Genomic DNA, 13,587 nt, shown 5'->3' with positions numbered 1-13,587 from the left:
ATTACTGGGTACATACAATTACTTACTCACTCATTTAGTCATACATTGTTTCCATACATATTAAAACAACAACTCCAATTCACATTTGCAGCCTCTAACATTTATATAAAAACAATAACTTATGCAAACAAAATAATCAACAGGCATATTTGAGGTGAGACCTATTGGATTTGCCAATGCTTGTTTAACATGTGACTTTATCAACCTCTTGCTACAGGTCGGGGCGTCCCTGTTTTCCAGTAATGTGGGAAGCGGTCACTTCATCGGCCTAGCCGGCTCTGGCGCAGCGTCCGGCATTGCTGTCACTGCCTACGAGTGGAATGTAAGTAAGATGTGCTTGTGGGCATAGAAGCTGTCGTTCAGTTAGGCTGAGAGATCCTGAGGGTTCAGTTGAACAAGGCAAAGCTCTGTTAGGCGTTTGCTCTATTCCCAACCCTTACAACCAAGTCACAGTTTTTAAGTCACCTTAGGCATATCAGTTCTTCGCTGAATCAGAATTAAGGTGGATTATTATCAGCACCCAAAAATACCATATAATGGCATAAGGCAAGTCTAACACATTGCATTAGATAGTCTACAACACAAGAAGACAACTGTGCATAGGTGGATTAGCCTGGGCAGCTCATGGAGGACATGGCTGGAGGGATGTGGCAGAAACAATTAAACAGCGCAGGGAGGTAGACACTTTGTAAGAGGCAACTATCTCCCAAGGTGAAGGGATGCTGTGGAAAGAAGTCTAACCTGGAAGACTAGACACACAAGAATATATTCCTTTTTTTTTTTATTATATATTTTTTTTTTCCATGAATACACACATTGTAAATTTTTCCAAAACAAATCATATCAATGTCCATTTATAAGTACATAAACCATTAGTTCTTGTATATAAACAATCCTACTGGAGTGCTAAAAGTAAACATTCAGATAGACCTTTCTATATACATATTTTAAATTACATTACGACCTAACAGGTTCCATTAGATATAGGAGAAGACTGATAATAGAGAAAAGAATATTTAAACACAGAGAAAAGAAAAAAAGGAAAAAAAAGAGGTGAACTTAATCTCTGTGTATTGCCTTTAGATTTAGAACAATCTCCATACTACCTCAGAGCTTCTTTCCAATTATCTATAGGTTCCCAGATTTTTAACCCTAGAAGCCTACCCCTCCTACCTTTCAGGTGCGTAAATAGATTTCTCCAGATTGTACGTAGCCAATAAATTCACGAGCCAAACTCGCATATGCGGGGGATTTTTATCTAGCCATGCCCTAGCTATAGTCAGCCTATATACTGCCATAGCCATAAACATAAATTCTTTCTGTGGGCTATTCCCCACTGGATCAATCCCTAACAAAATCCAGGCTGGAGTTAAGATTACTTGTATAGCTAGTGACCTATGCAAGAAAAGCTCAATGTCTTTAATTAGAGTATGTAGTTGGGGACAGGTAGCGAATATATGAACAATATCCGCCGCTAGTGAATTGCACCTAGGGCAGGAAACACCCGTCGTACCTCCCCATTTTACAATCCTTGCTGGAGTAAAATATAGTGAAAAGAGGGTTTTATAATGCTGAGATTGAAGAGGAGCTGAGCACAAAATTGTGCGACCCAGATCTAATGATTCCACAAACCTTACAGTGTCTTCACCCAATTTCTCCGCCCATTTATTGCTATGTTTAACCATATCGTCAGCTTTCCCCTTTAGCATAAATGCATAAAATGATGTAATCGTGCAGTCCCCGCCTGCCTTTATCTTCTCTAAAATGTAATTGCATTCATATCCTACTGGACCACCCTGCTTATTACTAAGGAAACTCCTAACTTGCAAGTACTTGAAAAAGTCCCTTCTATCGATACCATAGTTAGATATCAGATCCGTAAATTGTACTATCCCTTCTGCGTCTCTCAGGTCCCCAATCTGTGTAATTCCCTTACCTACCCACCCGGCCATTGTTGAATCCGCAAAAACTGCAGTTGGAAAGGATCTGTTCTTATATAACCTAGTATACCTATTGTACCTCCCTAATCCTGATTTTTTCAAAAAGGCGTTCCAGATTTTAATTGCTGCATTGACCGTCTTAAATCTAGTCCTTTTGTAGTACCCGAATTCAATTCTGTTTAAAAACAATTTTCTGCCTCTTCCGCCAAAACTGGTATATAGACTTCGGTAGAAATATCTCCTTTCTCGGTGCCACCCCCACCCATTAATCCCTGCATATATTGTATAGCAGCTGCCAGATAATAGAGTCTAAAGTCAGGGGCCCACCAACCACCTTTCTCCCTTGGAAGGGAGATAAATCTATAAGCCCTTCGAGTCTTACCCTGTGCCCATACAAATCTGTTCAGAGTCCTCTCTAAAGCATTAAACCATTTAGTTTCAAAGAACAAAGGAAAGACCTAAAAAAGTAAAGAAACTTAGGCAAAATCAACATTTTTATAACATTTGTACAACCTAATAGGGACAGATGTAAGTTATTCATTTTTTCCAAATCTGACTTAACCCTGGACAATAATGGGCTAATATTATTTCAACCACTGAGTCTAAGTTTGCTGATATTGCTACCCCAAGATATACAGCTGAGTTGACAAGAATATATTCCTTAACAAAAGTTCAGGGAGCAGCCTCATCACTGGGGAGAAGGGCTTTCTTTATTTAAGGATCATAAGAATCACTGCATACCACATAAATGGTCTCACAGAGTGCACAGGAGGAAACAGAAAGCAAGACACGTGACATATGGGAAGGTTGACGAGTTCTGCGAACCTGCGAGTGGATCCAGGTTAAGCATTAACATCTTAGCTCCCGAAGATTGGATGGCCCGTGAGAGATAGCCATTTGAGCTAGGTACTGCCTTGGTCAACTTCGAATCCTACACAGCTCTTATTACTTGCGGACCTGGCTGGCTAAAATTGGGAGGGCGACTACTTCTATCTGCCTGAAGGATTGTGGACAGGAGGAAACGTACCTCCAGTCCACTGGGAATGCCCCAAAATACAGGAATATTGGAGGGCTGTCACTGAGGCCATGTTTCGAGTACTGTCAATCACCATCCCACTAAGTGCCAAGTGGTTATTGCTGGCAGTGTCAGGGTAGGGATCCTAGCCAAAATATCAGAGACTTTGGTTGATGCTAAAAATAAAAATATGGGGGAGTGCTGAACTTCCCAGATTGAGGGGCTGGAAGTCTGATTTAGATTGGTGCCAAAGGGCAGAAAAAGTGGTTTACCAGAGTTTGGCTGACTGGAAAAATGGGAGAAGGTGAGGGATGCCTGACAGAAATACAGGGGATTTTGAGAAGTATTATGCATTTATTGACGGAATAGCCACTGGATCACCTGTGAGATAATTGTTGAATGACAGACATGCTGAAGAGGGCCCGCAAAAGCACCCCAGTTAATTGTTTAACAATACAGCAACCTGTGATGGGCGCTTTGTACCTGCCATGTATGTATCATGAGAACAGAGATGTTTCGATTGTATCACTTGATGAGCATAGTTTCAATAAAAAGAGTTAAAAAAAAAATATCGTAGTTCCCGCAAGGTCAATAGCATGGAAAGTCATCTTGTGGTTGTATGCTGGGTGGAAAATCCTTGAATTTGGATTCCATTTGTCAATAAATGATCTAAGTCTTTGTCCAGTTAAGACAGTTCTGATGGTGACCAGGAGGCAGTTTAGAAGTCTCAAATGTCTAGTTAGGTGTCATCAGTCCACAGACTTGGTGGGACAGGTGCAATGGAGTTCTAACCAGAACATTTGAAAGGCTCTGGGCCAGTCACCATGGGATACCTTGTTTGTCGTTGGGGAGAAGAGCAGATATGGTTCAGCCTGGGGTTCCTCTTTAAGACCCTCGTTCCTCAGAGTTAGAGGTGGTGTGGAATAAGATGGATACTCACGCTGGTATTGACACTTCTTTCCTCTTCACAGGGCATATTCTGCGTCCTGCTGCTGGCCTGGTTATTTCTTCCAATCTACCTTGTATCTGGGGTAAGTAGAGAGAAAAAAGAGTCACTTGCCACAATTTTAAGTTTTGTCATTTGGCTGCATGCCCTCTCAGGGGAAAACACTTCTGCGCACAAGTCTTAAAAACACAACTATATATGGGATTGTCTAGGCCTGAATGAAGACACATATCTTAATAGATCGATGAAGGTGATAGGGCCTAGCTTTTGACATATGTTACCAGATGGTACCATGTCACCAGGTCCTGGAGGTATGAAGTCCTGGCTTTTAATTTAACAACCTAATGCATTCTGAGAGTTACAGTCCAGTTGATCCAACTGAACCAACACTGTGGAAACTAATGATTTGAAAACAAAAAAAGCGCAGGACTTGAGCATTGTGTCCCTGTTAACTTGGAGCCATCTGGTACCTTTAGAAATACAGAGTGTATACACAAGAAAACATTACCTGCTTACAGAGTCAACACGTCATTTTACAAATGATGAATCTACAATCAATAGTAAGATACACATGGGCTAGTCTATTACAGCAAGATCAACTATTCATTGGATGGGCGGATTTTGCGAATTGGCAATCCGCGAAATTGTGTATTTACGGATTCGCAATCCGCAAAATCCGCGAACTCTCGCGAATTTTGCGGATTCCTTTTTTTTGTGTGTTTGCAAGTGTTTTTGCCATTTCGCAAGGGTTTTTTACCAGTTCGCAAACGCGAACTTACTTGTCGGCTAGCAACGGTCGCGACCATGTTGTTTCTACGTCTGGTTGATCACAGCACCCTCTGTTTCACCACTGCCACCCTCTGTTTCACCACTGCCACCCTCTGGCTCACCCATGCCACCATCTAGTTCATCACTGTAGATTATGGGGGGAAAAGCACACCTGCCCTGCCTCAACTGACATGAATGAATTAGGGGCTGATTAATGTGTCACTGAATTTGAACTTCCAGGCTGGCACCTGCTTCCTTACCTGTAATTGCTTTCTGTTGCAGTGTAATTTTTTAGGTCGAGCTGGCGTTGGAGCGCAAAGCGCTCCCGCCAGCTCGACTATAGTCACCTTCCTCCCTGCCAAGGGAGTGAGAGCTGTGAACGAGCAGCTCCAGACCTGTGGACGAGCCGACTCAGGTCCGTGAACGCGCGGGAACGTCAACGTGCACGTTCACGCGCGTCACGCTCCTGTCCTCCCGCGTCTCTTCTCAGGCGCGCTCCATGCCGACTTTTCGGCTACCTCGAGCTCCTGCTGTTCAAGAACTTCTACGGCCAGTATGAGCGCCTGGCTGCTGAGGTCTACAGAGGGACGTGAGCGTCGCGGAGCTCCATGGCCGAGCCGCAGTCTGGCTGCTGAGGTACGACTTTGTGTTCGAGTACCCGCGGCCCGTCATGCCCAACATGGCCTTCTTCGGAGGTCTCAACTGCAAGAAGGGGGCGGAGCTGACAGAGGTACATAATACTAACACGCAGTGGCTAAAGGTGTGAGGCCCTTGTCGGCCTTCCGGTGTTCCCTTGTATAACTGTGTCAGCCTAGGTCAGAGGTCAATGGTCGACATGACGTGAGGGGGGAAAAGCTTGGAGAGCGGGCCATGCAGATGCCTGCCTTTCTTGTCTCCCTGATCTCTTTGTAATTTTAGGCATTACTGAACTGCCTCCTTTCTTGCAAAAAAAATATTTACAATAGCGAATTCAGCCTGCCTCTGTGCAGCATTATTGCCTTTGAGTATTTGCGTTTCTAAGGTACAGAATGCTGATGTACTCACCTAGGAGACCCGAGCTCCTCACAAGTCCTCTTTTAAGTTCACTAAGGTCCACCACCGGCTCCTAAAGCTGTGTGATCAGTGAACTGACTGTTAATGTGCTGCAGCTCCTGGGATTTTCTGTTCATTTGGCCCCATGATCCTCATGCTCAGCCCATGCTCCACAAGCTGAAGCTCCTCACGCCATTGCTTCTCAGGCTCTTTCGATGTGCTCAAGGAGCCTCAAACTCTTTTTTGTATCCCAAGTACCTCAGACTGCCAATGTGTATCACACGCTGCAGACTGTCCTTTCCGTAGCCTCAAGCCACTCTCAATGCCTGTTTACGAGCATCAAGCCCCCACAGTGTCTTCCAAGATGGTGAAAACTCCATACAGTGTCTCTGTACCCTGAGCTGCCATGCTTTCTTTCCATGTACTCATCTTACCTCATTCTGAATATGTACACTAGGCTCCCCACTCTATTTGTTGGTGATCCATAAGGCACTTTACATATATGGATAGTTATTGAACATGTAAGTAAAGCACAACTGACAGTGAATTTGCAAACTCAAGCCCAGTGTCTCAGGTCAGCAGTCGGTGCACATTACCAGCAGTCAATTACATCTCATTATTGACGGCACATAGATGTTTCATGGACACAGCTTTACCACCTTTTGAAGACCTTTAATTTTCGCTCCCTAAAAATGTTAAGATCAGTTTTGGCAGATTTGGCATTTGGTATCTATCCAATGCTACTCCGGTATGACATGTAAGTGCTGCTGTTACTCTCTCAGACATGGCATGCTTGACATATATAAGGATTCATGGAGGTTCATGAATTAGAAAGTGAGACCAAGACTCCAGCAGAGCAGACCAGGTCAAAATGGGCCTTTCTCTGTTATCCGCAGACCCAGTGCACGTTTCAGCAGTTCTGTGTGTGCTCATTTGTTCAGGTCACATATCTAACATCTAAGTAAGGATAGCAGAATATCCCTGTCATTGTTATGGTTTAATCAGGTAAAACCAGTGCTAGGCCTATCGATTTATGTAGCTGTTTCTCTCTCTCTTTCCTGGATAGCACACCCAATACCACCGTTTATATATCCACAATACAGTTCTAGTGAATACACTGTAACATAAAGCAACCTCTCAGGATACAAAAAGGGCAGAGTTTACATACCAATAGTAACAAGCATTTGCAATGCAATAGGTCTCACATTAGGAAAGTTTGAGATATTGGTCTTGTAAATGATCATTTTTTAGGTCGAGCTGGCGTTGGAGCGCGAAGCGCTCCCGCCAGCGAGTTCTATAGTCACCGTGTTAACTGGCAAGGGAGATAGAGCTGTGCACGAGCCGCCACTGGCCTGTGCACGAGCCGACTCAGGTCCGTGAACGCGCGGGAACGTCAACGTTCGCACGCGTCACGCTCCTGTCCTCCCACGTCTCTTCTCAGGCGCGCTCCAGGCCGACTTGCGGTGTGCGTCACAGCGTGTTCCAGCGTTTCTGTGGCCGTAGGTAAGTGAGGGCCGGGGGGGGGGGGGATTTGTTTTTTGCTTATTTGTTTGCTTGTTTTTATCAGAGGTCTCTTTTGAGTGGAAAGCTCCGAAACAGCGCTTTATTCCCACCAATATCGCTTCAGCGTGTACACTGGGCATAGCTTGTTTTATTTGAAGGAACGTGCCTTTCACCAGTCCGTTGCATGCCATTGTTTATTGTAATACGCCCAGCTTCAAGTGCGTTAAGGTAACCATGTTGTTCCTGTTTACATGTCAAGAGCTTTACTTAATCTTGTTTTTAACAGCAGTCTGCACGGCCCCTGAGGGCTCCGTACATGCTGCAATGCTGAGCTCATTATCGCCCCACCCCTACCTTGTCCTTGCATACCAGTGCGGATGCTGCCTCCTCCTCCCCTACTGCTTGTTTAATTTGATTTAAATCTAGAATGTGGACGTGAAGCTTGATTTGAATGTTAATTTGAAAGGAATGCTGTGCTTTCGTCTTTCCAGTGAGTATTCTCGTTTAAAAAAAAAAAAGGGGGCAATTCTTCAGTGTCCCCTCCCCTGCGCCACCCCTCTAATGATGTTTAAAGAAACATCTGCTTACAGTTTATGGGGGAACACTTTTACCCCATGAAGGTAACCTTAATCAAAGAGGATAAGGAAAGACACCTCATAGCTTATGCTCACTTTGGATTTTTCCATCTATATTAAACCGGTAGACCATTCCCATTCGACATCCGGTAACATTTAGAGATATTCGGCTTTCCCTCCTTTTCCTTCGTGGTCAGTAAGCATCCCTCGACTCACTCTCTAGATTCTCTGTAACTCTTCTGGAACTCAGGGCCCCTACGCGGACGTCGGAGAACTCGGACAGCATCACTGACAAAGCCAACAGGTAGAGCGTCATCGCTGCATATTGTTTTTATCAGCACAACTGCTAGCATGTGATTAGAGCAGTCAGACACAAAGGTAAGCATTGTGCTTTGGGTATAATGTGCAGTGTGCTTGCTACATGTGCATCGTCATTGTGCTCTGTGTATAATGTGCACTGTTATGTGAAGAACGTGCATCGTCACTGTGCTGTGTGCATAGTGTCCATTGAGATATGTGATGAACGTGCATTGAGCATCACGTGTAACGTCACTGTGCTGGGTGTACAGTGTGAACCGTGTTATGTGAAGAATGTGCAGTGTCATGTGTATAACCTGCTTCATTGTTTATGTATATTGTGCATTGTGCCACATGTGTACCATGAATAGTCATTGTGCTCTGTGTATAATGTGCATTGAGCTATGTATGTAACGTGCATCGCCACTGTGCTAAATGTATGTGCTATATGTATAACATGGATTGTACTATGTGTATAACTGGCATGTACTATGCATAACGTGTGTTTTGTGCTAACACACAAAGAGACTGTAAACACCGCATTGCTTACATCACTTCCTGGGTGAAGGCAGCTGAATACACAGACAGTGAGCATGCTTGCAGTGTGACCTGGGCCCTACATGTGAGTTCCCTTCATATGATCAAACTCTTAAGCAAGGCACCTACTGGCCAGACTCAATCCTTTCACACATAGGACTTCCAGGTTTCCAAAGTGCGAGTCCATTTAAGAGCAAGCTCAGGAACAACAAAGCATTGGCAAAGCCAAAAAGTCTCACCTTTAAAAGACCTGGTCGTCGACTTTGCCAATGATTGTTTCCCTTGACATTATGAAAAAGAATAATTACAAAATGGCTGTCCGTGCATCACAAAGCTGCGTGTGCGCCATTTTGGCCGTTCTAAAAAAATAAGTCATCTACCATCCAAGATGGCAGGCAGCCATTTTAGAATAGTAAATTTAAAAACAAGTATCCATGATGTTATGCAAAGCAACAGAAGCAAGCACTCTGGTAGCAGTGTGCTATCTCTGGGCCTTTGCAGCAATAATAATAAAAAAAAGAATAAAAGTAAAGCAACAGTGGGAAGCGGACAGGCGGGGATCATGACGAGTGACGAAACAAGTGACCCAGTAATAGTCTGAAGATCCTGAGCTCTTCATCTAGGAATTACGAAAACATTTTCTAAGAGTAAAAAAAAAAACATTGAAGCGGAGGTGTAAGGAGGTATAAAGGAACAATGAGAAAGCAGGGAGAGTGGTAAGCATAAGGAGAGAGGCACATAGAGACAAGCTGTGTGCTCCCGTGGAGCACTAACAACCAAATTAAACAAGCATTTGCAATGCAACAGGTCTCGCATTTACACAAGCTATCGGCATTGTAAATAACAATGCCTTTTATTTATGTTTTGGTTTTTGAAGCATAAATAAAACGCATTGTAATTTACAATGCCAATAGCTCAAACTCGCGTAAATGCGAGACCTATTGCATTGCAAATGCTTGTTTAACAGGACCTTTGTTGTATACTTGTAGCTATTCTCTGAGCCTTCTGTGAGGGTCAGAGCAGGGTCATAGAATAGTTGCAAGTAGGCAACTGAACTCTGAAAGGGCCCCTCAGGAAGCACTACAGGGAATGGTTACTAATGATAAGATTGAACTTTTGCACCTGCTGAGTGCTTTCAGTTTTGCAAAAATCCAAATATCCAGCAGCATCCACAGAAAGTAATCCTTCCAGGTCAAGATCCAAATCAAAGTGACCAGCACATGAAGAAAGCACTGGGAGGAGCCTGCTGGACAGGAACAGGAAGTTGGAGACTGTGGGGCACTTCCTTCCTCCCACCCCCCCCCCCCAAATGGACTCCTTGCAAAAAAAAAGTGCAGGCAAATGTTATTCTGATAAAAATCATAATTTTCAAGGTTTATGCTGCCTGCTGGTGGATTTCTTGTGCGAAATTGCAAATTTTGCAATCTCGCAATTGCGAGATTGTCGCTGCCCGCCGCATCTACGTGTTCGCAAGTGTTTACTCCCGCGATGCATGATCACGGGCCTTTATGACGTACGGTGGCAAGCCGCGATGACGTCGACAAACTCCAGCGGGATCCCGCAGCAAGATCCAAAATGGCGCAGCACACGCAAACATGGAGAAAAACAACTCTGCAAACGCTGAATGACGGTAAGTGAACGCTGCGCGCCGCAAAATTGTATAGTATTCTAGTTGGCAAGTGCGACCAAGCAAAAAATCCGCTTCACGCGGATTTGCGAATTTTCGGCAAATTCGCGAGAGTTCGCGGATTGCGAATTTGCCGAAAATCCGCAAAATCCAATCCTACAGATATCGTGGGGTGGTGAATAGGTACATGGGCATTTGGACGGTTAACGCTAAAGTACATTTTGAAGGATATCACAGTTACCAACAAAAACAATCTCTTCTTCTGCAAACTGTATATCTTCCGGGAAATTATGTGCCACGAGGCGGAAGTTTTAGTGACACATTATTTCCGCTTCATTGCATTTTTATAGCACATTGGGACAGCTAATGAGGGCTTGTTGCACTATTTCTGTGTCTTGCCATGGAGTGACAGCCGCATATGGAATGATAAAGTGTTTACTGAGATGGGTGATGTGTGTTCAATAGTTTTTTTTCAATGAGAAGCCCAGGACCGACATATTGTGTCCTACATTTCTAGCAGGCTGAGTGGACAACAAAGAGCTCTTCAACACATTAGAAAGAATGACTGCCACACCTGCCAAGCCTGAACTTGTGTGTGCGGCCTTATATTCCTGAATGCGGAAGGGTAGCTGACACTGGTCCAATTGGGGTCTTTTGAAACTTGTGAGTTCTTAGTGCCATTGTGTGCCCTGTTAGAGGATGGGTTTTTCACCACAAAAAACCATCACTGAAATATGTTATCTGAAATAACAAGACACCCTTCTGAGAAGCAGGAATCGAGTCTGAAGTGACACTATTTATAAAACAAGCAGGTAACAGGTGTCAAAAGACACATTGTTAATCGAAAATAACACCATACAATCTACCAAGTAACAATTGCCAAAAGACACATTACTGAGCAAGAGCAAAAACATGCAGTCTTGGCAAGTTTAAAAATCACAGCAATTCAAAGAGAGAGTGAGAGAGAGAAAAATTGAATATCAAAGTACGATGAAGAAATATAACTTTATCAAATACTAAATAAATCAGCTAGCTGGGAACACCTCACGTAAAATACACTGTGAGAGGTGGTCAACGAGTCGGTCAGTGAGCAGTCCTTTTCTACATTTTTAATGAGGAAACGTCTAACTTTTAGCAGGTGTCTGACCGCAGAACATAAACATTGAACATTTTATTAAAAACAAATTGCGTCACTTTTCAGAAGCTTTGAAGCGGAAGCTCCTTATAAGGTACATAATGCATTGAAAGGTTTTTGTTCTATTTTAAGCCATGTCCCTGTCTTAGTTCCCAAATCTAGCAAAACATCAGGTGAGAAGCTGTGGAAAGTTACAGTTAGCTCCCACCCCTACTCTTAGCCCATCTTGTTCTTCTAGATGACAGATGCATCATGCTATTGCTACATCTTCTTGATGTTCAGAAAGATGTACATTCAGTAGGCAGGGGCGGACAGCGGGGCTTGGGACTTGTTTATCAGAAAAGCAGTGAACTGAGATTTGTAGCCTTCACAGGACATATAACTAATTTTTCCAGATGGGCATGAGGCCTGCTGTTTCAGTGAATGTTCAAGGCAGTATGGACAATTTAGTGCACTCTTGCCTACTGGCTGGCATGGACATTCAGGACTTTCATGCTTCAACCGCAGGGTTGTGGTAGGGAAAGGGAAACCAAGGATGCCTGGATTGCACCTGTGGCATACACAGGAATTGACGTGAACTTCCAAGTCACAAGTTGTTTATGTTTTTGTAGCCCAAATACGTCTCCGTAACTAGTGCACAACTTTGTATGCACATTTCCCTTTTTACGATTTTATCAATATTTTTTTCAGCAAGGTTACATAGTGCCTGCCCATCTTAGGGTGGATTCTTGCTGTTGATGTGGCTTACCAGATTGTGATAGAGTCCATATTTTATGGGAGTGTGACCGGCTGAGGGCCTTATGGTCGCTGGTTCGGATCCACATGATAAAGGACCTCGGGTAGACAGGCCTTTGACAGACTGACTAGTGCTATTGCACAACACTTCTGACCTCTGCTCAGTGACCCAACATGTTAATAGATCGATCTCCACTGCTCTCGCGGTGGCCAAATTGGTGACTCTGCAACACTGGAAATCGAGTCTGACTCCCAACTTGCAGTCCTGGTTGGACAACATGTACCACATGCCATGCTTTGAATGCCTTATTTATAAGCTAACTGATCAATTGCAGATATTTAAGGAGGTCTGGGGCTCTGTTCTCAAAGACTGAAGAGACATATAGACCCATCACACCAAGTATCTCTCCTTTCTCCATGTTCTATGTAAGCCACTATGTTTTATTCTCGGCCTTTCCTTCAGAGGTTCCCCAGACTTAGGTCCCTATTATTATTAGCCTTTCTTAATGGGGGTTCCTCTGCTTTCACCTGGCGGGGATGGGTCACAGTGACTTAATCTTGATGACACTGTGGACAGCCGGACATTTTATGTTAATTTTTCCCGTTGGGGCGCTACTCATGGACGGGTTCGGAAGTGGGGGTTTCCCTCCTTCTCCCACCATGGGGGATTGTTGCCCCTTCTCTCCCTTGGCGATTGCATTTTCCCTTTTTTCCCATTGAAGTTACTTAACTAGTAGTTGCCAACTATTTGCCCTTATCCTGTACCTGTTCTCGGAGATCTGTACTCTGCTGTTCCTGATTTTTCTGCATTTTACTTTGGTGGGTTCTTTGCCCTGTGCAACAACTTGAGACTGTATTTTTTTTCAATATTCCACTCGTTATAGCCATGGAAAAACTACATAAAGGATTGAAACACCCCAAAATTCTTTTTAATTACAGCGTCTTCAGAAAATATTCTTTGAATGTGAATACATGCAAAATAGCAAAAGCAATAAGCATAGTGGTACAACCGATACTGGGCGTGTAACAAGGTCAGAACACTGCACAAGAAATATATTGATGGGAACACACTGAGTTAAGTATCGGGCCACTGGTTTAACCAAACACGCAACCAGTGTTTCAGCTCCCACCTAGGCTGTAACTCGAAATAGTTTAGCTCAGTCAAGCACAAAGTTGTAGGCCCAGCATCACGGTCCATTGAGGTCCAAGAAAAATAGAGTAACGGTGGACAGCTATTTGCAGTGATCAAACACAACTATATGATGTCACTTCTGCGTAGTAAATAGCCATGGACGGAACTCCAAATATCATGGGGAGAAGAAGCAACAGAGAAAAGGGCAGAAAAGTACAAGCCATAACATTGAAATATACTAAATCCTTTATCCAAGTAGGAACTGCAGATAGCCAGTCTCCTCTTATCCAATTACAATGCTAATGCTACAAACAGCTGTGTTGGACAGTGAATGTCACGCCCATA

The 13,587-nt window shown here is 43.7% G+C and overlaps 1 protein-coding gene and 1 long non-coding RNA gene across 3 annotated transcripts in view; one reads left to right on the top strand and one right to left on the bottom strand.

The window, feature by feature from the left end:
• LOC144785945 (uncharacterized) overlaps positions 1 to 13,587 on the bottom strand; it is a 352,963-nt gene that overhangs the window by 218,727 nt on the left and 120,649 nt on the right. For both annotated transcript variants that reach the window (XR_013602061.1, XR_013602062.1), the window contains exon 2: positions 3,896 to 3,981. This is a non-coding gene — a long non-coding RNA (uncharacterized LOC144785945). The remainder of the gene's footprint in view (positions 1 to 3,895; positions 3,982 to 13,587) is intronic.
• The window catches only part of SLC5A11 (solute carrier family 5 member 11), a 230,172-nt gene that overhangs the window by 121,871 nt on the left and 94,714 nt on the right, over positions 1 to 13,587 (top strand). The window contains exons 4-5 of the mRNA XM_078664831.1: positions 218 to 322; positions 3,927 to 3,986. Of these exons, the coding sequence (XP_078520957.1) occupies positions 218 to 322; positions 3,927 to 3,986 (165 nt within the window). The remainder of the gene's footprint in view (positions 1 to 217; positions 323 to 3,926; positions 3,987 to 13,587) is intronic.

Source organism: Lissotriton helveticus, chromosome 10 (assembly GCF_964261635.1).
Source record: "Lissotriton helveticus chromosome 10, aLisHel1.1, whole genome shotgun sequence".
Lineage (NCBI taxonomy): Eukaryota > Metazoa > Chordata > Amphibia > Caudata > Salamandridae > Lissotriton > Lissotriton helveticus.
The sequence above is the reverse complement of the archived record's forward strand: the minus strand, read 5'-3'. Positions and strand labels throughout refer to the sequence as shown.